This window comes from Chroicocephalus ridibundus, chromosome 5 (assembly GCF_963924245.1).
Source record: "Chroicocephalus ridibundus chromosome 5, bChrRid1.1, whole genome shotgun sequence".
NCBI classification, from domain to species: domain Eukaryota; kingdom Metazoa; phylum Chordata; class Aves; order Charadriiformes; family Laridae; genus Chroicocephalus; species Chroicocephalus ridibundus.
In genome coordinates, this window is record NC_086288.1 from 67,380,701 (window position 1) to 67,404,248 (window position 23,548).

At 42.8% G+C, this 23,548-nt stretch overlaps 2 protein-coding genes across 4 annotated transcripts in view; one reads left to right on the plus strand and one right to left on the minus strand.

Annotated features, from left to right (window-relative positions):
• RPL9 (ribosomal protein L9) overlaps positions 1-7,516 on the minus strand; it is a 219,691-nt gene extending 212,175 nt beyond the window's left edge. The window contains exons 1-8 of one of the 2 annotated variants that reach the window (XM_063336084.1): positions 7,439-7,516; positions 6,974-7,020; positions 6,778-6,893; positions 5,390-5,485; positions 4,937-5,069; positions 3,444-3,524; positions 2,887-3,005; positions 1,801-1,916 (exon numbers count right to left, since the gene is read on the minus strand). In XM_063336084.1, the coding sequence (XP_063192154.1) occupies positions 2,899-3,005; positions 3,444-3,524; positions 4,937-5,069; positions 5,390-5,485; positions 6,778-6,893; positions 6,974-7,019 (579 nt within the window). In that variant the 5' untranslated portion in view covers position 7,020; positions 7,439-7,516 and the 3' untranslated portion in view covers positions 1,801-1,916; positions 2,887-2,898. Of the gene's footprint in view, positions 1-1,800; positions 1,917-2,886; positions 3,006-3,443; positions 3,525-4,936; positions 5,070-5,389; positions 5,486-6,777; positions 6,894-6,973; positions 7,021-7,438 lie in introns of those variants that run through there. The other variant, XM_063336085.1, reaches the window with a different exon arrangement.
• Positions 7,517-7,558: 42 nt separating this feature from the next.
• Positions 7,559-21,204, plus strand: LIAS (lipoic acid synthetase). 2 transcript variants are annotated; one of them, XM_063336081.1, is made up of 11 exons: positions 7,559-7,714; positions 9,444-9,616; positions 10,299-10,392; positions 11,154-11,234; positions 11,430-11,586; positions 12,453-12,510; positions 13,626-13,754; positions 14,244-14,389; positions 16,092-16,162; positions 16,956-17,067; positions 18,026-21,204. In XM_063336081.1, exons 1-11 carry the CDS (start codon positions 7,628-7,630, stop codon positions 18,076-18,078), a joined length of 1,161 nt encoding a protein of 386 aa, XP_063192151.1. In that variant the 5' UTR covers positions 7,559-7,627; the 3' UTR covers positions 18,079-21,204. The 2 variants fall into 2 exon arrangements, with proteins under 2 accessions (XP_063192151.1, XP_063192152.1); XM_063336082.1 differs by having other exon boundaries at positions 7,591-7,714; positions 9,429-9,616.
• The last annotated feature ends 2,344 nt before the right edge of the window (positions 21,205-23,548 follow it).

The following is a 23,548-nucleotide window of genomic DNA, read 5'->3' on the forward strand; positions in this document are numbered from 1 at the left end:
TTAAAACATAAAAACTGTATTAAACAAAAGCTACCAACCCAGGCATAATGGTCCGAAAGGATAAATGAACATGCTAATGTCGTCTGAACTTTTCAGGGACCAAACCCAGAGGGGTTTACCCTTGGTCTGGTTTTGGCCATCTCTAAATAAGCCCAACAAGTTTTTCCTGTGATCTGCACCATCATTTTAAATCTACGTTGCCCAGCCTTTTCAGTCACCACATCAAATGGCACGCTCAGACCATCCCTGCCCAGACAGGTACCACACTCCTCTGGAGAGAAGCAGAGAAGCTGCTCTAGAAATCAGAGGGCAAAAAGAGCTATCAGTTAAATTCTCACTGCCTCCCTCCACTTTACAACCTCCTTTCCCAGTGGCTAGTACCATTTTCAAGACACAGTGAAACCCCCAACCTGTTCCCACTAGAAGCTGGTTACCTCAATCTTAAAGTCCCCAAAACAGACAGACGCACTTTATCTGTACCCCAGTGCTTCTGAAGAGTCATATAAACACATTGTCTTTTCCAACTGCAGCTGAACACACAAGATAGCATCAAACACAAGGTAAATAACAGTGTATTATCATAAAGTAAACAACAACATAAAGTATTATGGCCACTTACAGACTACTAGAAACTTCGTTGAAGTGCTACTTTGAGGATACGTGCAATTGACTGAACCCCAAACTCCCCATACTTGGCACAAACTTGAATCTCAGTTCATAAACACACAAGACCATTAAATTTCAAGTATTGGTCAACATCACAGAAGGTTCATTAATTAAAAAGGTAAGTACTAGTAAATGGCCCATTTCACACCATAAAACCAGCACAGGTGTCCCTCCATCACCCGCAGACACTGACTAGTTCTCACAAACAGCAACCGGGCAATCACACTGAACACAGGGAAACTCCTCTTGAATTCCACGTGCATCATGGCTGCACACAGAATTTTGGGACTCTTTTACCTGCGCAATTCGGACAGTGCAAGAACCCATCTTAAAAATGTTAAGCAGGCCACGTACAACGTCCACATCTGCAGTTTAGTACCACTACTTTTCTAGGCTCAGAGATGCTGGTACTGTGCACCCCTGTTGAACTCCATAAAATCATGCAAGTGGGCGGTTTGGGCAATTTCCTGAATTACTTTAGCACACATAGATGCTTTCCTCAATTATAAGCTTTAGCAACTTGTTGCCAAGTACGTTTCTGCACTATCCCAGTGTTCTCTGTGAATGTTAACAAGTGACAATGTGGTGAAACTCAACAATAAGCTCTGCCTGAACTCTGAGGTCACGTTCTTGGTTTTCTTAATTGAGCAATACAGCTAAAGCAGCATATTTTCAGACTACTTCTTCCATCTCTGTATTCAGTTTAAAGTCTTATAAATTTGGTTCCACCGATTCCAGTCTTGGTTTTAATCTACTTCAGATTCTGTCGTCACAAGTCTGAACTTCCCTCCAGAAAACAGAGGAAATCAGTTTTTGCAGTCATTGGTTTGAGGTTCTGAAATAACGTGGAAGAACACTAGTCTCCTTTCTGTGAGAAAAATGCTTTTGCTATTCCTTGATACTATGATTTAAAACTATCATTTCATGGTTCACACTCCACCAGCATGAGGTTTCCAAACCATCAGACTTCTTTCAGTCTGAATGTTCTCAGAGGCCCATAAACAACATGTACACAGCATTAACATCATCTTGCATTACCCTGTGACAATTTATCCAAAAGCCAAAGATCTTGAAGAGGAATGCAATCACCATTTAGATCAAAAAAAAAAAGAAAAAAAAAAAGAGGCCAAGATATGAAATAAGTTTTATTTTATTAAACCTCTCATGGTACTTGGGTTTTGTATCAGATTCTTCAATCTGGTACTTGCTGGTACAATGTCTCATGATGGTTTGTTTCAGGATCCAGACAACTGTAAATAAAAAGAGCTTTTAGAAAGGTCTTAACACTGCAAATGTGAAACAGACTTTATAGACGTATGACAAGTTAATTTATGTGATAGTTTTAATGCAAGACAGCCATTAATATCTCAAAGAATTTGCTTAGTTTTATTCAAAGGAGATTACTTAAAGATGCCTTCAAACACAACAGCCCACGACTGCTTAGCATGCAGTAACAAGGAACTCAGAACAACACTAAAAACCATTTTTTCAGTAGCTTGTGAGTGTCTTGTACCTGGCTGGTGAAAAAAGAAATTTTAGTTTATGAAACACTTCATCTGCATCTTCTGTCTCAAGCTTAGGTTCAGAAGGTACACAACATTTACTTTATTTGCAAGTCAGCCTGTCTCCTCCTGCAGTGTCCTGTACTCCTTTAGCAGTTAAAATTCTTAAATTATCCCAACATCCTTGTACTCAACTTCAGAAACAAACCTATGTACACAATGTTAAATAGTTGCCCTTGTTAAACTGACTTTTGTTTACAAGCATTTACACACAAACTACACAGAAGACCTTTATATATAAATTAAGTGCTGATCACTGTTTTTTAGTGAAGTCAGTGTCCAACCAGGAGGAACATTAAGTCTAAGAAAGTCTTCTCCGTAAATAGCTGTAAACCAGTCTGTCATGCTAGGTCAGTTGGTTTTAAATTCTCAGACACTATAATAAGTAGCACGCACAGCGTAGAATACAGCACTTAAGTATTTCTCCATACAGTAGCATAATACCAACTTGGTGAGAAATGGAAAGTGGCTGTCAAGAGACCTAACCCAACTTCAGTTTTACGATACCTCTAATGATGCCTTTCACAAGCACAACTGCATGCCGGTTGGGAACCTGCTTAACCACAGCCTTGTTAAAGTAGATAAACCTTGTCAAGTCCCCAGACCGAGTGACCATCTCTACACGGAAGATGTACAATCTGTGTAAGATGATACCAACCTATTAAGAGTTTTACTCATCTGCCTGCTGTACTGTTCCTTTCTCGGAGACATAGATACCATCCAAGAATTTCCTGATATCCTTGTTCTTGACCGTAGTGGCTTGCTGGATCAAGGCAGCTACAGACAAAGCAAGACCATTAGCACAAAGCAAGAGGTCCAAGCCAACACATCGCCTTTGTTTTAACTAACAAATGAAACTGTTCTAACAGTTCTAACGAAAACAGAACGCATTTCACTGAGCCCATCTTGGCAACTCAGGGCAGTGGCAGTTTATCACTGCACACTCATACAACTGAAAAGCTGAAAAGTTTGGTGCCAAAGAGGCCATCGACACTGACACACACAAAAAAAAAGCTTCTATGGACTTATATCTTTAAGTTTAGAAAAAGCATAAGAAACTACGAAAAGCAATTACAGGGACCAGAGAAAAAAAACCTGAGCTGTCATTTACCTCAGGGTTTGAGAAAAAAAAAAAAAAAGACAGTTTGCTAAGCTGACATCTTCAGATAAAAGCAGCCATATCATTGCATCTTCCCACACATCTATGTCACAAACCTGAATTGGAGACCAATTCAATGTCATTCCCTTCAAGGATCAGCTCATCTTTCTGGGCTTGAGACACTGCACAGGAAACACCTACAAAAGGAAAACGCACAGTCTTCATCATTGGTGAAGACACTAAGCATACCAAAAAAGACCCCACCAGTATTCATGTCCCGTCCCAATTTACAGAACTAGAAAGTAGTATTCCAGGCAATAATTAGCTTCCATGATTTTAAAAAGAGTCTCCTAAATCCCTTCCAGGATTGTCCTCCCTCGCACAGCTTCAGAAACCAATGATTAGTGCAAGTCATGCTCCAGACTGAAAGCAACTAAGTGATACTCCTACTTAAATGTTACTACATTACAGCATTAATCACTATCACTGTGTGCAAGTCAAAGATTTTGCCAGCATGGCTTTGTCAGCTAGGTGGTGCCATTTTCCACATTCTTACATTCATTAAGACAAAACTGGATTCACCCTAATCAAGAGTCATTAAAAAACATCACTGCTCCCTGGTATGTCAAGAACCATATTTATACTAGCAACACTAGGACCTTCAAGGGTCTATCTAGAAACTTGCGTTTGCAAGGAGAACAACACAAGTAAGCATCTACAGTTTGATCTATTTAGTCAATAGATTTTAAGCAAGCACTTCGCTATCTTTGAAGTAAATTCTGACTCATGAAAATAAAATACAATAATCAAACCCACCCTTAATATCCCACAGTAAATCAAAGTCAAAGCCACCATAAGAAACCCCACACTTTATCTACGAGTGTTTTTGGACAAGTCAGATGCTTTCATCTAAAGCCACCCCAAAATACCATCAGTCACAATAAACATCCTTACCCATACCTTCATCAGAAGTGGAACTGACAAAAAAATTGATATGGAAAGTGTTTCCTACAATCTCAAGGTAACCATTTATGACATGTTTCATCTTCTCCTTTTGAAGTTTAACAAGCTCCACCAAATGCCTATCCTGCTAGATATCTTGCTAAAACTCTCAAGTATGCAAGACATAAACCCAACAACTAAGATAATAATTTCAAAGTTTATCATATGTGCTCCTAGACAATGAGGAAATTCAAAATACGAGAACATTTCAAAGACCAAAAATAAGATGTGGTGTAAGACTAGCTCATGTACAATGTTTAAAACAGAAACACAAATCTAAAATTAAGCACCTGCAGTTTACCAGCTATGGACACTGTTGGGATCTCACTATGACAAAAGTAAACACTGGGCCCCTTGTAACTCATATTAAAATAACAAGCTCTAAACTAGTTATTGGCTAGCTCTCATCACAAAAAATAAAGTACAAAAGCACTATTAATTATAATTCTAAACAGTGGCAAAGGTACCATAAGATCACATAAATTCATGAAAGGCAAATGCTGCTTCAACAATCATTCACCACCTCCTGTATCAGCGGCAGTACCCAAAGAAAACAGTTTAGAAACCCAAGTTAGAAATAGTAAAGTACATCTCCAGATATGCTCACCTGGCCTCATACGCACTCTGCGAATGTACTTCTCTCCCAAGAAGTTTCGGATTTCCACAAGTGAGCCATTATCCTGTATAACTACGTTGATTGGGAAGTGAGCGTACACTGACCTCATCTTGTAACGAAAGCCCTATGATAAAGGACATCATCAGATATTGAAAGCAGAACACGTCCATAAGGTAGAACAGATGCAATAAGCTTACTGGAGCAATCTAAACCCAAGATATATTGAAAATAGTTTCTTAACAAGGGCAAGACACTAAGCCCAAGAGACATTCATGCTTTCTTCCACCCACAGAGCATATTTGACAGCCAGTGCAAGAAAAAAAACATAAAAAGAAAGAGAGAAAGCAAGCTACATCTTGGATGCTCAGAAAAGCTCTCACTGAAGTAAAAGTTTGCTTAGTAACAAAAATGACAGGAGTTATCCTATTTCAAAACAAAACTCACCAGTGTAACACCCTTTATCATGTTCTGTACATGGCTGCAAATTGTGCGAACTGTTGCCAGCTCCTTTCTGTTACCCCACCACTTGTCCACACGTAGCTGCGTAAAAAAATAAAATAAAATAAACAAAGTTTTCTGCTACACTTCAAAACTAAAAATGAAACATTTTTGTGACAAACTTAAGAGTGAAAAGTTCAGATGAACTACTTAAAAGCCCACCTAACAAAAGCACATAAATACTTTGTTTCTTTGAAAGACTACTAAAAGCCCACATAGGTCAAGTCTTTTACGTCCTAACCCCCAGAGGTGTGAGAAATGTTTCTTTTCTTCATGTCTTGCTACTAATAAATCTCTAAAGAAGTTGGGATAGATATTCTGACATCTTAAGCTGAAGAATGCGTTATCAAATGCTAAACACTGAACAAGTTGTTCCAAAGTCAGTCTCCTACATATAACATATCAACTATTTAATGAAACGACGTGTGCGTCCCCAGTGTTTTAATGAAACATGAAATGCTTGTGAAAAAGCAGCTGACATCTGCCATTCTCTCCTTTTTTTTGTAGTTTTTTAAGGCCATACAAAACATTATGCATGTATTTAGAAAATATCTGCTCTCCTGATACAACTTGCCAATTCTAGAAATGTAGAAATCTTGTTTTAACTAGTTAAAAATTAGCCAGTTTATAAAACATAGATCACAATGATCAACGCCTTTCCCAATAACTATCTGACTGTAACAACAAAAATCAATCAATTAATCACTTCAAGTGAACAAATTCACTCCAACGCATCACAGAACTGCAAGACTTCCATAGTGCCCGACCAGGTCCCAAGATTCCATGAGACCTGCCTCTTTCAGAAAACACAAAAGTAAGTTAAAAATTAAATAACATACCCGCAGCTAAACTTTTTGGCTCAATCTCCTACACTAAGAAGTTGTTTTTAAGCTAATTGAGAGTTGGGGTTGCTCAGCCTGAAGAAGAGAAGGCTCTGGGGAGACCTTATAGCGGCCTTTCAGTACCTAAAGGGGCCTACAGGAAAGATGGGGAGGGACTCTTTCCCAGGGACTGTAGTGACAGGACAAGGAATAACTGTTTTAAACTGAGAGTAGTTTTACATAAGATATTAAAAAGAAATTCTTTACTGGGAGGGCGGTGATGCACTGGAACAGGTTGCCTAGAGAAGCTGTGGATACCCCATCCCTGGAAGTGTTCAAGGCCAGGCTGGATGGGGCTTTGATAAACCTGGTCTAGTGGGAGGCGTCCCTGCCCATGGCAGGGGATTTGAAACTAGAGCATCTTCCAGCCCAAACCATTCTATGATTTTATGGTAACGACCATAAAATCATAAACTCAACCATAAAATCAGAAGCGACCACTGCAACACTCACCTTCTTGTGTTTCTTTCCCAGGAGGGAGAGCTCCACATTGATGTGGTTAAAATCCCGTCGCAAGGTTCCTCTGGGGCCTTTTACAATGACCGTCCGGCCCTTCAGTGAAACACTGACTGCAAAGCAAAGACAAACGCACGTCAATCAGCTGCAGGCTCAGCACCGCGAAACAAACGCCTCCCGAACGCAGACCTACCTTGCTCGGGGATGTCAACGGTCTGGTTACTGAGAATGGTCTTCATCCTACAAAGCACAACCGAGAGAAGCTGCAGACTCGCAAAGGAAAGCCCTTTCCTAGTCCCCTTCCCGCTCCTCCCCATGGGAACACCCAGCTACGGAGAGCCCCCCCACGCCCTCTGGCACCCCCAGGCCGCCCGGGCGCCGGGCTCCGCTGCCAGCACCCAGACATCCCGCCCGGGCGGCCGAAGGGCGGCGGCCTCAGCGCCAACGCCACAGCGGGGCCCAGCCCGGGCCTAGAACCGCCGGGGATGGGAGGGGAGCTGGGGCAGGCGCCATCCCGGGGGCTCCCCCGTCGCAGACGGTGGCAGGAAGCGGCGGGCGGTCCCGGCGGCGCCCCGGGAGGCTGCCCGGTGCCCGGCGGGGCGCTGAGGGGGCCGCCCGCGGCCGATGGCTCCGGATGGCGCCGCCGGCCCGGCCTCACCTGGCAGCAGGCAGCGGGGAAAGAGACAGCGTCTGACGTCATCGCGTACTTGTAGTCACCTCAACGTCATGACGCCGGGGTAGCCGTCCAGGAGGCAAGGGTAGCTGAGGCCCGACGCGCGTGAACAGAGTGAGGCGGGTAGGGCCGAGCGCCGAGAGGATCGATCGGACCGGTGCAGTGGGCGCCGCCATGTCGCTGCTGCCGCGGGGCCGCTGCGGCGGGGCCGCCGCCGCCGCCACCGCCGCCCGGCGGCTGCTGCTGGGGCCCCAGGGACGGGTGAGTGGGCGCCGCGTCAGGGTCGTGTGCCGCAGCATAGGGGGGTGGACGGCGGGCTGCCGAGCGGGCGTCGCGGCCCGGCGGAAGGGAGACCTGGGGACGGTCCCCCGGTGATGGGACGGGGGGATCGCGGCGGCTGAAGGCGGTGCCGTTGTCCGAGCGCGTCTCTTGATGGCTGCGGGTCGTGGGGCGTGACGGCCGTGGTGGTTCCCCGCGGACAGCGCCCAGGAAAGGCTGTCCCCAGCAGGGCACCGGCTGTGTCGGGGCGTGAGGCGGCCGGGGGCTGCTGTGCCGCACACACACACGGGAGGGGGCGCGGGGGAGAAAAAGTAATAGAAAACTGAGGCAGGGATCCCATCCGCTTCAGACCCCGCCTCTGAGAGCCCGACTGGTGCTGCCTTTGCGTCGAAATAACATCATAGAATCATAGAATCGTCTAGGTTGGAAGGGACCTTTCAGATCATCTAGTTCAACCATCAACTTAACACTGACAAAACCACCGCTAAACCGTGTCCCTCAGCACCACGTCGGCCCGTCTTTTAAATACCTCCAGGGATGGTGATTCCACCACTTTGGTGGAATCAAATCAATCCGCCAGCATTGGGCAGCCTGCTCCAATGCTTGATAACCCTTTCCATGACGAATTTTTTCCTAATATCCAATCTAAACCTCCCCTGGCACAACTTGAGGCCGTTTCCTCTTGTCCTATCGCCTGTTACTTGGGAGAAGAGACCGACCCCCACCTGGCTACACCCTCCTTTCAGGGAGCTGTAGAGAGCGATAAGGTCTCCCCTCAGCCTCCTTTTCTCCAGGCTGAACACCCCCAGCTCCCTCAGCCGCTCCTCATAAGACTTGTGCTCCAGACCCCTCACCAGCTTCGTTGCCCTTCTCTGGACACGCTCCAACACCTCAATGTCTTTTTTGTGGTGAGGGGCCCAAAACTGGACACAGCACTCGCAGTGGGGCCTCACCAGTGCCGAGTACAGGGGGACGATCACTTCCCTAGTCCTACTCACCACACTGTTCCTGATACAGGCCAGGATGCTGTTGGCCTTCTTGGCCACCTGGGCACACTGCTGGCTCATATTCAGCTGGCAGTCGACCAACACCCCCAGGTCCTTTTCTGCCAGGCAGCTCTCCAGCCACTCTGCCCCAAGCCTGTAGCGCTGCGTGGGGTGGTTGTGACCCAAGTGCAGGACCCGGCACTTGGCCGTGCTGAACCTCACACCATTGGCCTCGGCCCATCGATCCAGCCTGTACAGATCCCTCTGTAGAGCCTTCCTACCCTCAAGCAGGTCAACACTCCCACCTAACTTGGTGTCATCTGCAAACTTACTGAGGGTGCACTGGATCCTCTTGTCCAGATCATTGATAAAGATATTAAACAGAACAAAAAGTCTGTTAGTTACTGACTTGGCAGCGTACCGTTAATCGTTTCAACCTCCTGTTTTTCAGCCCCAAAATCTCAATCCATAGAGTGTTATTTATATACAAAAACTATATAACTTAGTTTGATGTCAAGATATTTTGGAAGAGATCATGCTTTTTCTCTGTTTCACGTGACTTAAAATGAAAAAGAGCATTCATTATGTATTGAACATAAAGGCAATTGTGAAAAAGCTTACGCAAACTCTATAAAGTGTACACTAACTATCAAAAGGACAAGCACTTACTTAGAATATAATACCAGTTCATTTATAATTCAATAAATTAGTGTTGCTTCTTTTAGGTGTCTGGGAGCCATGTGTGTAATCAGTACAGAATGTCCAGTTCTTTGCCAGAGGAAAAAAAAGACTTACTGCAAAATGGACCAGACTTGCAAGACTTTGTATCTGGAGATTTGTCAGACAAGAGCACATGGGCTGAATATAAAGGCAATTTAAAGCGTCAGAAAGGAGAAAGGTAATTGTGATTTTAAACAACTGTAGTTGCTCCCGTGCAGTATCTTGCATGTCTACTACAAAATGTCTACAGTGTATTTTTATTAAAATGTGTTGTACTGGCTTGCCAATTTTGCAATTTTTCAAGAAAGAACAAACACATTATTAACTTAAAATATGTAAGAAACATGAAGACGTGGTATTTTCTCATTTGAGTGCCTGTGCTGTGGCTTGTATTAAATTACAAATACACATCAGTAGGTGAGTGTACCTTACTTTGGTGTTGAAAAAATATTATTGATAGAGCAAAACAAACAAATGAAGATTAAATTAAAAAAAATGCTTAAACGTCCATATTTCCAGTTATAAAGTTGATCAGACTTTATGATAGCTGTGCGACATACGCTGCCATTAATTGTTGCTGTCTCCAGTGTGGCACTATTAAATCCCATTGGTACAGTTAACAATTTCAAACCTTCCAATGACAACAAACTCCTACTCTTGAAACCACATCTTACTCTTTGGGATGATGATAAACATGGAAGAGAGAAGTCTATTATGACTATGAATGATGTTAATAGTGTTTGCTAGTTTCAAGGAACCTTTCCTAGTTGGCATCTGTAACAAATTAAAGTGGATCTATGAAATTAATGGAAGCTTACCATGTAATTTATTAATCTTTATGTTTGCTTGATGTTATTCAGGCTGCGACTTCCTCCATGGCTGAAAACAAAGATTCCCATGGGAAAGAACTACAATAAACTAAAGAATACCTTGAGAAGTTTAAATCTTCATACGGTAAATCTAGTTTTCCTGTAGAAATAAGGCATGTTTTACACATAAAAAATTATTTCTCTGTAGAGGACAGGTAGAAATCACACCTTGCATGATCTTCAACACTGAAACCAAGCCCAATGCTGATCCTTGTTGCCAGAGGTGAATTTTATCCATAAAGAATGAAGACAAATCCAGCAAAGTATTTCATGTTTTTCCTGCTGAGATTTTAAATACTAGGGTTTACTACTTGCATCTCCAAAGAGATCAGAAGATGCTATGTGTGACTGCTTTTAATGGAAATACAGACGATTTCAGAGTTATGTACATGTTTTGCATGAAAAGAAATTCTAGGAATATATGTATTTCATTAAATATACCTTCCAGGTGGTAAAAAGTGGTGGGTATACATGGAGAGCTTTTTTCCTTTTTTTTTCCAGACTAAGATCATGCTTTGATGAATCATAGACGTTGTGAACATTTTATCAATTTTTAAATTTAAAATGTTAATGACAATCTGTGCTAATTAATAAGGCAGTTACATGACTGAGGAGTTTCTGGAGTTGTGAAGTAGAGGAAGAGAAGGGCAGTGGACGTCGGGAAACAGTTCTTCTCTTCCTAGCTATTCTACTGACTTCTTGTAGAACAACATGTAACTCTTTTTAATCTCCTCATTTATCGCGGAAGGAATTATGTTTTGTTTGTAGGCTACTGTTGAAATTGTTTATTAATATACTTTGCTGTAATAATACAGAAAAAAAGACAGGTACATTACTGTCTTTTAGGTATGTGAAGAAGCACGTTGTCCCAACATTGGAGAATGCTGGGGAGGTGGTGAATATGCTACGGCTACAGCTACTATTATGGTAAGCCATTAACCATTTCTTAAATATTCTAGCAATGTTTGATCTCTACTGTAGTGGTGTGGGTTTATTACAAGAAATTTAGAGTAAATCACTGTCATTATTTTGCTTAGTATTGGGATTTATCTGATCTAGCGTACGCAGCTGAGCAGTAGTGATGTGTGCAATGTAAAGGTAGGAATGTCTTTCTTATTTCAGCTGATGGGTGACACATGCACTAGAGGTTGCAGATTTTGTTCAGTCAAGACAGCAAAAAATCCACCTCCACTGGATCCCGAGGAGCCTTACAACACAGCAAAGGCTATCGCTGAGTGGGGCTTGGATTATGTGGTATTGACCTCTGTGGACAGAGATGGTTAGTACCTTGTCTCTCATCTTCAGCCTAAGCTCTCGTACACGTTACATGGGGTAAACACAGATAAACATTTATCACTCAGCACAATTGTTGGGGATTACCATTTTAAAGGAGTCAACAATGCTGAAACTTTGGAAAGTTTCTACATATTCTTAGTATTTCTCTATGTCTGGTGAAATATGACAGTGAAATGTAACACTTATTAAATATTAAGATATCGCAGTACTTTATTTTAACTTTTTTTTTCTCAAAATACATACATATAGACCATGTTCTATTATTTGATCAGAAAAAACCCCAAACCACAGATATTCATATACAATACCATTACAGAACTTCCTTCCAAAAACTAAACCTGGAATAAATTACACTTAACAAAACTGAAAGTTGCCTTTTTCTAAGGATGTAGTAGCTGCTTTGTGGTGACATCACATAGGTGGGGAAAGCCATTGTAAAGGTTACTCAGTATACTTTGGTGGAAAGTCCAGTAGCTTCAAAGTGGCTTAGAGTACAAAAGCAATACTATCTATATATTTCAATTTTTGAAGAACTGTTTCTCAGACCAAAACCATAACCAGATAGAGCCATTCTGTGCTCAAGCTGACAGCGAACCTAGAGACAGATAAAATTCGGAGTAAACATTTGAAGTCTGCCCTAAACAATCACAGACTTTGTGCAGGACAAGGCTTGGTGGAGTATCTGTTGTAAACCTTTGGCATAAGTGGTAAGATAAGACTGGGGTTTGGCTAACATCTGCTTTATTAGTTTGCGTTTAAATTTGACTCTGCAGTTATTTTGTGGCTTTGCTGATAAGTAAATACACTTCTTGAACAGAAAGGTTAACTGAATAATTGAAATGCTTCTAGATATGCCTGATGGTGGTGCAGAACACTTTGCAAAGACAGTCTCTCATCTGAAAGAAAGGTATATTTTTAATGTATTACTATTATTATTACGACTTTAGAATGTGGTACTGCATATAGGTCAAAACTACCTTTAGCTGGATTATTCCAGGGGCCCTGCAAATACAAAAATCTGCTCTTAGGCTATCTATGTCCTTTTTTTCTTTTTCCCCCTCCTGTTTTTCATCTTTCTCATATAATGGCCCCCAAAACTATTTTGAATTTGGATGCATTTCCCATTTAGCCCAGGCTTATTTAAAGCTAAGCGCTGCATTATTTCTTTGACCGTGTGGCTCGTTTACTAGGAAATGAGCACATACTCCTGAGGTATGTTTCTTCTTGAAGCTTGGGGCTCAGACGCGTTGGATTTAGGTAACGGTGTCACCGCGTGACAGAAGCAGCCATGTTTCTCTTTCGGTGGTGATGAGGTTGCTGGGCATTTTCCCACCATGGCCATCTTTGCGATGGTGCTTTCCCGACCTGTTCCGCCTTCCCTCTCTGCCTCGGTGCCCTCTACGCCGTTTGACAGCGTATTTGTCTACCTGCAGGTTTAATTCGTAGAACCTCAGGGAAGCCTTTATCCGGTGTATCTTGGGGCTCCAAAGGCTCCTGCAGTTTTCCCCACCTGCCTTTCTGAGCCGAAATCTGGCTCCTGGACATCAAAATGAGATTCCAGGGCAATAACACAGAGTTTTCTTATCCCCGTAGGCAGGATCATAGCTCTTCTGTATTTTGGATATTAAACTTAAGTTAACCTGCCACCAAGACACGTGAAAAATGACGTATGAACAGTGAATGTGGATGATTTGGAGGCTGTTGGAATCGCTTTTATATTTATTATTTGGCTTTCATTCTGTTTCAGCTCGCACCAGTGAAATCAGGCATCAAACACGTGACACGTTGTTTGAATTGTGATACAAGTATTTGCAGAAATCAGTTGTTTTAGAAGCGTATCCCGAATTAACTTTTCTTATCAGAGCATCATTTATTTAACAGCTAGGACTCGATGATCTTCAAGGTCCCTTCCAACCTCGATAATTCTGTGAAGTAATGTTTGGGGTTTTTTTTTTGCTCTATTGATCGCTATATTGACGCAAACCCCGCAGCCGTGTTTATTTTCGGCCTCTCCTTTTCCAGGAACCCGAAGATCCTGGTGGAATGCCTGACTCCCGATTTCCGAGGGGACCTTGCGGCCGTGGAGAAAGTGGCGTTGTCGGGGCTGGACGTGTACGCCCACAACGTGGAGACGGTGCCGCAGTTACAGCGGTGAGCACCGGCGGGGCGAGAGGGGGGACAGGGACAGGCGGGAACGGCTCCACGCACACCGGCCCCGCCGCCGGGGCCTTCCCTCTCGGGGACAGGGCCGCAGCCCGAAATGGCGGGGGGCGCGCGCTCCCAGCCTGCCGCGCGCCACGCCGCGCCCGCCCGCCCGCCGCCAGAGGGCGCCCTCTCCCCGCGCCGCGCCCCGTCCCCGCGGTCGGCGGGCAGGGGGGGCCGCGCCCCGGCCCCGGTCCTCGCACGCACCCCCAACCCCCCCCCACGGCGGGGGCCGCGGGGGTGGCAGCCTTGGGGACGGGGAGCACGGCTTTGGGACTCAAACCAGCGGGAAACGCCCGGTCAGCGTCACGCCAAACGTCTTAAGTTGCCATTTTCGCTCTGTAGACGCAGAAGGCTGTTTTCTCCGCGTCTCTAACTTCTCTGCACCCCTTCCCCCCACCCCCCACCCCCCCCACCTTGTGCTGAAAATACGCAAAGGACGGTGCGTGATCCCCGAGCCAACTTTGAGCAGTCCCTACGGGTGCTGAAGCATGCTAAAGAGGTCCAGCCCGGCGTCATTTCGAAAACCTCCCTAATGCTGGGGCTAGGCGAGACAGATGAACAAGTATATTCCACAATGAAATGTAAGTTGGTGTGGAAATATATGCCAAAATTCACAGGTATGAATTTTATTGCATCAGAAAAAAATTGTGAGCATCTTTGCCTCTATGTGCAAATTGGTTTGTTGGTGCAGGAAATGTTTTCTAAGCTTTATGGGGGTGGGGGGGAAGTTCGGTTAAAAAAGATTGAACTTCTGAAATATTTTGTCTTCATACGGCTTTCAGATTCAATTTGACAGGTAGATCCAGTTCATGTTGATTTCAATGGAAGTGGAAGCGATCTTTGTGTGACTATATTAACGTTCTTATCTTTGCAATACTTAAATAATGGGCTTGCAACATAGTTGCCTTATGGTGCATTCCATTTTAGAAATAGCAGACCTGATTGTTTAAAATAGTTTATTTCAGCTTACTTAGGTGCAAAAATAGTTATTGTCCTTGGAGCTGTAGCATGTTCTTATGTCTTCATGTAAATGTATATTTAAGAGGAGAAAATTTCACAGTGGTAAGTGAATGCAATGCGCTTGCAAGAAGAAATTCATAAATCCTTGGGCATTTCTCCCATATCCCGAAAGAATGTCTACCTGGGACTTTATTTTGTGTACAGCAACCCATATTAGAATGTATTGATGTAGTCTAGTTCTGCAGCTGTCCCACAGTCTGCACCGTAAAATTACGGTTCCTGCTTTTCCCACTCTTCCGGCCTGGCATTTCCTAGCCACAAGAGTCTGAAAGTTCAGATTTGGTGCTATTTGTTTTCAGGTCACTTTCATGGATGTATTCGGAGCCAAGCTTTACCCACCACATCCGTTCGGTTACTCTAATTTTGTTCCCTTTCCCTTCTCTGGGTACGAGTTAAAGAACACATAAATGTGCTGATATCGAACCAGTTTCTTTACAGGACCGTGTCAATCTAAACAGAGATTCCAGGGTAGCAGTGAGTGTAATGCTGTAGTCTTTTCTTCCTACGTGACGTGGGGCAACCAGCCCAAGTAGACAGAAAATATGTGGAGATAGATATTCATGCAAAATCTGATTCCTCAGCCATCCCTTTGTTCAGAATACCCCGCTACCAACTGCAGTGAATGTAATTCTTCAGGCTAGCTGAGTATCAGGTGTCTGGATTTCCCTCTGTAAGTAGACTACCTGAGCTCATTTGCTGTATATTGATTCTAGTACATAAGCAAATTTTAGCAGGCAAAGTTTATGAGATTCTGCAGGCATCAAAACTAACATCCATCCTAAGGGTGTCAAACTGGCAAAAGATGTTGGCATTTTCCCCTGATTTATAGCTCTTTAGAATTGCCCACATCTTTTCAGCACAAAATCTCTTGAAACAGTGGAGAGGTGCCAACTGGATGTGCACGCGTCCATTTTTTTGTCAAACGAAGGCTCTGACCTGAAGACAGAATGAAAAGCAGCAAGATAAAAAAGATGAGAGCACGTCATCTCTGCAGCGAGACACGCGACTGCAGAGAGTGCAGCGCAGTGGTGTTCTCTCTAGCTTTAAACTAGACAGCTCAGGCCTTGCAGCAGCGTGGAGCTCACCATGTGAGACGTGGCTACGGCTCGTGGAGGTTGCAAGGTCCCTTTGCTGCGGAGCAGAAGGTACCCCCCGCGGGCTACTGCAGAGTGACTTTGTTCAGACTTGAAAGGAGGGTGTTTTCTAATTGCTGACGATCCCTTGTGATCCTTCTGCCACTAACAGGGAATTTTGGTTTCACAGTATTGCGGGAAGCAGACGTAGATTGTTTGACCCTAGGACAGTACATGCAACCAACAAAACGTCACCTAAAGGTAAAAATGCCTTTAATTTACAGGCGATGTTACGGTCTGTACCTTGCATAGTCGAGTTTCCTCTTTCTAAGTTGAGGCTTGATACGCATCCTTACCTTAACTGTGGATGTTGGGAAAAATTTCGTTCCTTGTTTAACCCGATCTTCATCTGTTGTGTCCTCTTCACTAAAAGCTGACCCTTCACTCAGCTGTCTAATCCCTTCCATCTTCTGCAGACTTCCTACTGCTACTTGCTGCCGTTAGCTGGGGAGGCAGCTAGAGCTGAAGCTCAGTTCTGGAAAACGAGAATCTCAGTGTGTCTCAAACATAATGGCTCGAGCCAGCTCCCCTTCGCTATCTCATAGGCCCTCCCTTAATGGTGCCACTTCAGCTGGGGGAAATGAGCATTTTCTCCTTCTGTAATCTGTCCGGAGCTTGAGTCTCTGTCCTGTTCCTGTCTTTCACCAAAATAACTGTGAGTGAAGAGATTTGTAGGACTATTGTATTTTTTTTTTTACTAACTTTGACATAAAAAAGGTTTGCTCGAACGGACCATTCAAAAACTGAGTGAAGAAAATGATAAAGCAACAATTAGAAATTAAATTCTAAACTTTTCAGCTGAATATGAAAAGGAAATAAAATTCATTCTTTTGGTAGAAAGCAGAGAGAAAATTAAGTTTGTGACTTGACTGCTGAAATTTTTGGAGTGTAAAATTTTGAACTTGCGATATAACTGTGTTTCATGTCACTACATGCTAGCTATAGCCATTTCCTTTGCATTAATACCTGCTCAAAATGAATTCTTTTCACCCAGGTTGAGGAGTACGTAACTCCTGAAAAATTTAAGTACTGGGAAAAAGTAGGAAATGATCTTGGATTCCATTACACTGCTAGCGGGCCTCTAGTGCGCTCCTCCTATAAAGCAGGTAAATTACTGAAAAACATTAGATTCTTTAGCACGTAACATTTTAATACATAAAATTAAAACGTTGACATAATACACAACAAAGCTCACCTTAGCTCAAGGACAGCTCATATTGTCGTCCTTTCCTTTTTTTTTAATTATTTACACTTACTATCATCTATAGCTCATCTAAATACATCAGTATGACAGTAATTGGTATTTGTCCAATTGCTGTGCTTCTTAAGCTAATTTTCTGCCAAACCTGGTTTGTACTCTACGTAATGGGTGAGGCAGGAGAAGGGGTACCCAATTTGCAAGTTTTCCTTTACATTCTGCCTCTTGGACACTTCAGGGTTTCATGGGGCCCTTTGTGGTTTGTGATGTAATTTTGTTGCTTTAGGCAGAATTTATTTACAGTCCCCTAGAAATAATTAGATACGTTTATGGCAGTGCTTTTCCTGACAAAGCACGGGGTATGAAGTAGCAGCTGATATTAATAGAACTATTGTGTAGGTCCAACATCCTGCAAAACATCCTCTGCCCCAGAGAAGACTCACCTGGGGCACCTTGCTTCTCAGCCTGCTTTAACGCCAGCTCAAACGAGACTTATAGCAGGTCTCACAAGTTGCTGATACTTTATGAAACAGGAATTAATTTTTAATTGAATCACTCCACTTTTGCCTGTTGGAGAGCACAGAGAAGCAGAGCTATTTCATAAAACTGGGTATGAGGAAAATCAGGATTTTGGGGTTGAAGGGGTTGTTTGGTGGGTTATGGGTTTTATTTGGGTTTTGGGTTTTTTTACATCCCTGCTGTATTGAAAGTGCTGTTATATAGAATTGAATTACTATAGAATACTAGTAAGAACAATGGTTTTGTAGAATAGAATACTCGCGTTAAATGAGAATGCGTATTGTTTTGCTTTATTTCATTGAAATATGTACAAACCATTTTGGTGCTTTTTTTTGCCTTTTAATTAGGTGAATTCTTCTTGAAGAACTTGGTAGAAAAAAGAAAGACAAAAGCCATCTGAAAATGAGAGTGAACCTATTTAAAGCAGCCAGTTTTAAGGATCCCTTTTTTCAGCATATAATTATACTCGGTTCCAGAAATGCAGAAGACCAGATGGTGGATGTATGAGTAAACTTACTGTCTGTCCAGAACACTTTTCTCTCACCGAAACACTTCACAGTATTTTACCTAATTCCTCCTGGCAGGGCTACAACTACTTCTGGTGTTCAGCAGAAAGTGAGAAGATAGAACTGATTTTGAAAGAGTGATGGAACCGAGGTGGAAGAAATGTAAGCTGAAAAAAAAAGAATGGACAGATTTAAGTAAACGGGTTTGATACTACCACCAATATTAGTGCAGCTGGGTACTTGTGAAGATTGCTGATAACTGGTAATTTGAAAGGTACTGGTATTTTGGTGTATCTTACCATTATGTAACACAAGTTTGCAGGGAATCTGGGAAATAGAGTTCTGAAGATTGTGTACACGATGAAGGACCATATTAGGGCTGTCTTGAACCACACCAGAGAAAATATCAGTAATGCTCTTTCAAGAGATGGTATCTCTTATACCTGCACCTTAAGAAAATGAGCTACGCCATTCTGATCGCTGATGCTTTCCAGGTGCTTGCATGTGTGAGCCTTGGTCAACGCAAGGTATCAAGTTGAAGAAAACAAGAGCCCTTTCTGGCAGGACAGTTAACCTTGTGTAGATACCATATAATTTAAACCATATGGGAAATCAACGTTGGCATAACAGCATAAATAGAGCCACCCCCAGTTTGGGTACCTGACTATAACAAACCCCACTGAGTTGCGCAGGTGCTTCTTTGGTGTTGGGTACACGAGCTGCTGCTGTTCTGTACTGTGCTTCTACTCCACGGGTATCCTCTTCCCGTTAAAGGGAAGTTAAATGCCCCGTCTGAGGGTGGTTGTGCTTGATTGGTCTGGTTACCTGCCCCCTGGAGACCCGGTCTGGCTGTTAAACCGGAATGCAGAGAAGTGAACGCATCATAGATGAAATGGGGAATCCGTTCCGTATCGTACTGAGCTCAAGCAGAAATAAAAGCATGGCTTATGGTATACTAGCAGGTGGAAATTTGTATTCTCTTCACAATCATGATAGTTCGAAGTGCATCTCTAATAATTCTCAGTTGTCTGCTGTGGACATCAGGTACAGTTTTTGAACTGGCTTAAGCTGTATCTTCATGGAGTTATTTGGGAAACATGCTGGGAATTTGTTATCTGGTCCCAGTCTCTCACCATGCAGGTAATCCTAGTGCTGGCTGTAGTACTTGTCTAAATTAGTCTATACAAAGAGTGGACCCTCGGCCCACCCCATACTTGGCAAGATGTTAGAAGTAAGGCAGCTAATTAGCAAGTTAATATATAGGAGAAACTTGGTATTGTCATGAACAACAAAAATCAGATTATGCCACTGAGGCCAGTGATGCACAATTGACACTTGACAAAATGAAATACTGCAGTTGGCTAATGTAGCCAAGCCTATAGAGACAAATAGCCTTAAACTAGAAGGAATGTACTAATTCAACAGTATAATGGAAGCGTAAATTAGGGGAAGAGAAACCTGAGCCATGAAGAACAGAGAAACAGAAATCTTAATAGCTGTACTTTTTAAAGGCAGAGATAAAGGCAAGGCTTCTTTTTATTTTAAAAAAACCCCACTCTAAATATTAAATAATAATAATTTTTAAAATTTTGATTAAAACAAAAAAGTCTGACCACTAGTCTTGGAAAGACCAGGCATATTGGGAGCCAAAACTGCCCTGCTTCAGCTGAAGCATGCTGAATACCAGAGCAGTGGAAGGTTATCAGCTACCCTATGGAAATCCAACACTCCCTCCACAGCAGCGGGCAGGGAGGGGCACAACATTAACTCCCCGATACCCACACATTTAACAGCTGCCAGCCTTTATTAGAGGTTGCTGCTATAAATAACGGTTCTGATTTAACAGAATATTACTGTAGCTTTTGCCAAGTTACTGCTCTTTCAGCATAGCAACACCAGAAATGGGGGAAAAGGAATTCTGAGCCATACAATTATCAAACTCTGACAAGAGGACATTGCACAGTAATTGTCCGTGACTTCTTTACAGTGAGAGAAATAACACTTCTGGAAACACAGTCCAATGTTATTTCACGTTAGAATTTTATGAATTGCTGCTGGGGAATGGTTTGGGTGATGATCTCACACTTTTACACAACTGTCTGCCAGCTGGTACCAAGTTTCGGAAGCTATGTAAGCTATTTTCTAACTGCATGTTTTGCTGCAGTTTCTGAGGAAAGCAGTCACAGTGTGACTTCACAGATAGTTTTGTTTGTTTGTTTGTTTGAAGAGTCTTTGAGGATCTCTCACAATTTGTACTGTAAAAATTACCAGTCTTGAAGTGTTTTTCCTAGTTAAGAAGTCCTGCTTTTACAGCCATCCTCCTTCCCTATTGCCCGTTCAGTTTGTCCTGGTTTGAGGTAAAACAGAACTAATTTTCTGATTTGTAATTTTACTTTTTAGCTGGGCCTCTTCTAACTGACTAAAGCCTGAAATTAACAGCATATTGTTCAGAAACTGTTCACTCTCAGAGTGATAAGACCTGATTATACCAGGGAACGGTATGCACAGAGGCTCTTGCTTATACTTATTGCTATAACAACCAAGGTCAGGTAACTTCGCTGCTTGCCCCGTTAGAGGGTCGGAAGCGGAGAAGCGTAGAGGGGTCCCACCTGCAGGGAGGAGCAGACGGGACAGGTGACCCAAAACTGACCAACAGGGTATTCCATGCCATCTGCATCATGCTCAGTATAAGAGCTGAGGGATCAAAGGGGCAAGGCTGCTCTGGCTTGGTCTTTCTTCAATGGCCGACATTGGAGGAGGACCCTGTCTGTTTGTCTGTCTTTGATCCCGATCCGAGCATTCCTGACTCTAGTTCTGGAATTCAGCTCCTGTCCGTCGCTGACTGCAGTCTGGGACTTTCCCTGTGTCTGCTGGTGACGCGATCGTCATCCTGGGAGCTGGATACAGTTTTGTACATATTGTATACTTTTTTTCTCCTTTAATTTTTATTATTCTATTATTATTTACTCTTTTCTTATTTATTATTATTTTAATTAAAGTAGTTTAGTTCTTTTTCTAAACTTGTAAATCTCCTTATCTCTTCCTCTCCTCTCTGAGGAGAGAGGGAAGGGGAGGGCCATCTGTCGTTCTGATTGGCCAATCCGGCCGAACCCACGACAGTTTGTTTGAAGAGTCTTTGAGGATCTCTCACAATTTGTACTGTAAAAATTACCAGTCTGGAAGTGTTTTTCCTAGTTAAGAAGTCCTGCTTTTACAGCCATATTCCTTCCCTATTATCCGTTCTGTTTTTCCATGTCTATTTGCTAAAGCATCAAACTCTCACACAACTCCTAGTTACAAATGCAGCACAGCTTTCATGACTATCTCAGTTTTGTTTCTGATGAAGTTTTATGTTTAGTGACATTTTCTTTAATGTACATCAATCACTTCATTCCATCAGTTTGTTTCACAAAGCAGCCATAAAATATTTTAAGAAACATTAATCTTCCTTGCAATCAGGAAAACATCAAACTGAGTTTTGGGAATACGATTTCAAGTTGACACAGACACTTTAGAAGAACGACTAGTCTTTTTCAGCATCATTACATCCATCTACTACACTGGGGTGAAGCATAATTAAATGTTATGCAGCTGACAAGGGAACTGCTGCATCTTCCAGCGACTTTAAGTCTTTAGGTTAAATCGACAAAGGCAGAGTGTTCATTTAAAGATAGCTTTGTTTGGGTTGTTTTTTTTTTCCTACTTGAGCAATAATTCATAGTGGTGTCCCTCTTCATTTAAAGGAAAGATGTCAACTATTTATGCTTCTTCACTACGTGTTGCAACTTAACAGCAGTTGTTTAACTTAATAGAACTTCTCAGCACGGAACAGAAAAAGCAAGTAATGAAAACTGACTCCAGTATTCTTAAAGCAATCGTAGGTAACCCGTTATGCTTTCCTGCATTGTTTTACAATTCGTTTCAAACTTTAACTGTTGAGCAAGATTATAGCACTACTGCAAATTCCAGATCAACAGGAGAACCTCATGTGATAGAAGTGTAAATTTGTTGGCCAGTACAAAATCTCACCACTAACTGCTCCTATACTGACTAGTCTTGGTCAAAAATGTGTCTGTTCTATTCACTTGCAATATTCTTGGCTGTAACCAGACTGGTTTTAGCTGCACAAAGGGTTGAACGCGTACACAAAAGAAAAACAGTGCATCATGCCTGGCACTTAGAATTTGTCTACACGCATCTTAATTTATGCCGTCTGTATCATACTAGTCATAGGTTTGTGTTAAAGATGGATTTGCTTCAGCTGTTGTGTTCACATTGTTGCAGTGAAAAGCAGTATTACTGTGGGATTGCATTCTATTAAGAACCCTATTAAAAAAGGGGTGTCAGAGCACAGGAGTCCATCACTCGTATTACGCAATTCTCATCAAGAATTACACGCTGTAAGATCCCATAGACAAAGACTCAGTAACACTAAAAGCCATCCCTTACACGCACTACTGAAGCCTTCAAAGCAGGAATGCAAGTCATCTCCAATTCTTATTTCCCTGGCAACTGTAGTCTGAAGATGATGGTTTATGATTCGCAGTGCTGCAAAAGCTTCTGAAGCTCACTTTTTTAGCCTGTGATGAGGTTCTCCAGCATATATGCAAGGTAAATATTGCATTATCCTGGAAGCATGGTTCACTAGCAGCTGTTCAGGCTGGATTCATCCCACAATTCACATCCCACCAAAAGAACGTAGCCACCAAGAAACTAAATAAGCTGACCCTCCAAGAAAGCATAGGAAGTGCCAGTACCAGCTTTACCCCTTGTTGCTCTTCAGAAAGGGGAATTAGAGTGATCCCACTATAATGAACTTTCCCATTCTTTACCATCTTTATGATTAAGCTCCAAGTCACTCCCCAGGCTTTAACTAAGTCTGCACGAGAAACAGGGTAGGAATAGGGGTGTAGCACCAAGTTCCTCTGTCTCCTTGTGAAAAGCCCCTGGAAGCCTCAGGGACAGACCAGCCTTACAGCTCTTCCACATTCCTAACAGGAGCAACGCTTTGCACAAGAGTTTAATGGTTCATCCATCTGCTTTGACCTGATGAGGACAGGTCCCACACAGAGGCACTAGTATTAACAGCTCTGTGCAAGTTTCCGAAAAGCATCCTGATTCTCTGAAGCTTCTGCTCAGCCTCCCTGTTAAGCTGAGCCCTGAAGCAGTGCTGTGCTACCCCAAACACAGTTCAGGACAAGAGATCCTTCAAGCACAACTTCTCAGTACCCTCTTCTTCCTCCCTAAGGAGAAGGGACCAGCTTGCCCTCTCAGGTGCTCCGGTAATCAAGAGGATGCCTACCTGCAGAGACAGGGTGATGTCCCAGTTGCGTTACAATGCTTACAAACACAACTGTGTCACAG

Excerpts from the sequence above, each read along its gene's own strand:
- LIAS (XM_063336081.1), top strand. The coding sequence starts at position 7,628 with ATGTCGCTGCTGCCGCGGGGCCGCTGCGGCGGGGCCGCCGCCGCCGCC. Across the intron at positions 11,587-12,452 it reads GACCTCTGTGGACAGAGATG|ATATGCCTGATGGTGGTGCA; the intron begins GTTAGTACCTTG and ends AAATGCTTCTAG. Across the intron at positions 17,068-18,025 it reads GCGCTCCTCCTATAAAGCAG|GTGAATTCTTCTTGAAGAAC; the intron begins GTAAATTACTGA and ends CCTTTTAATTAG.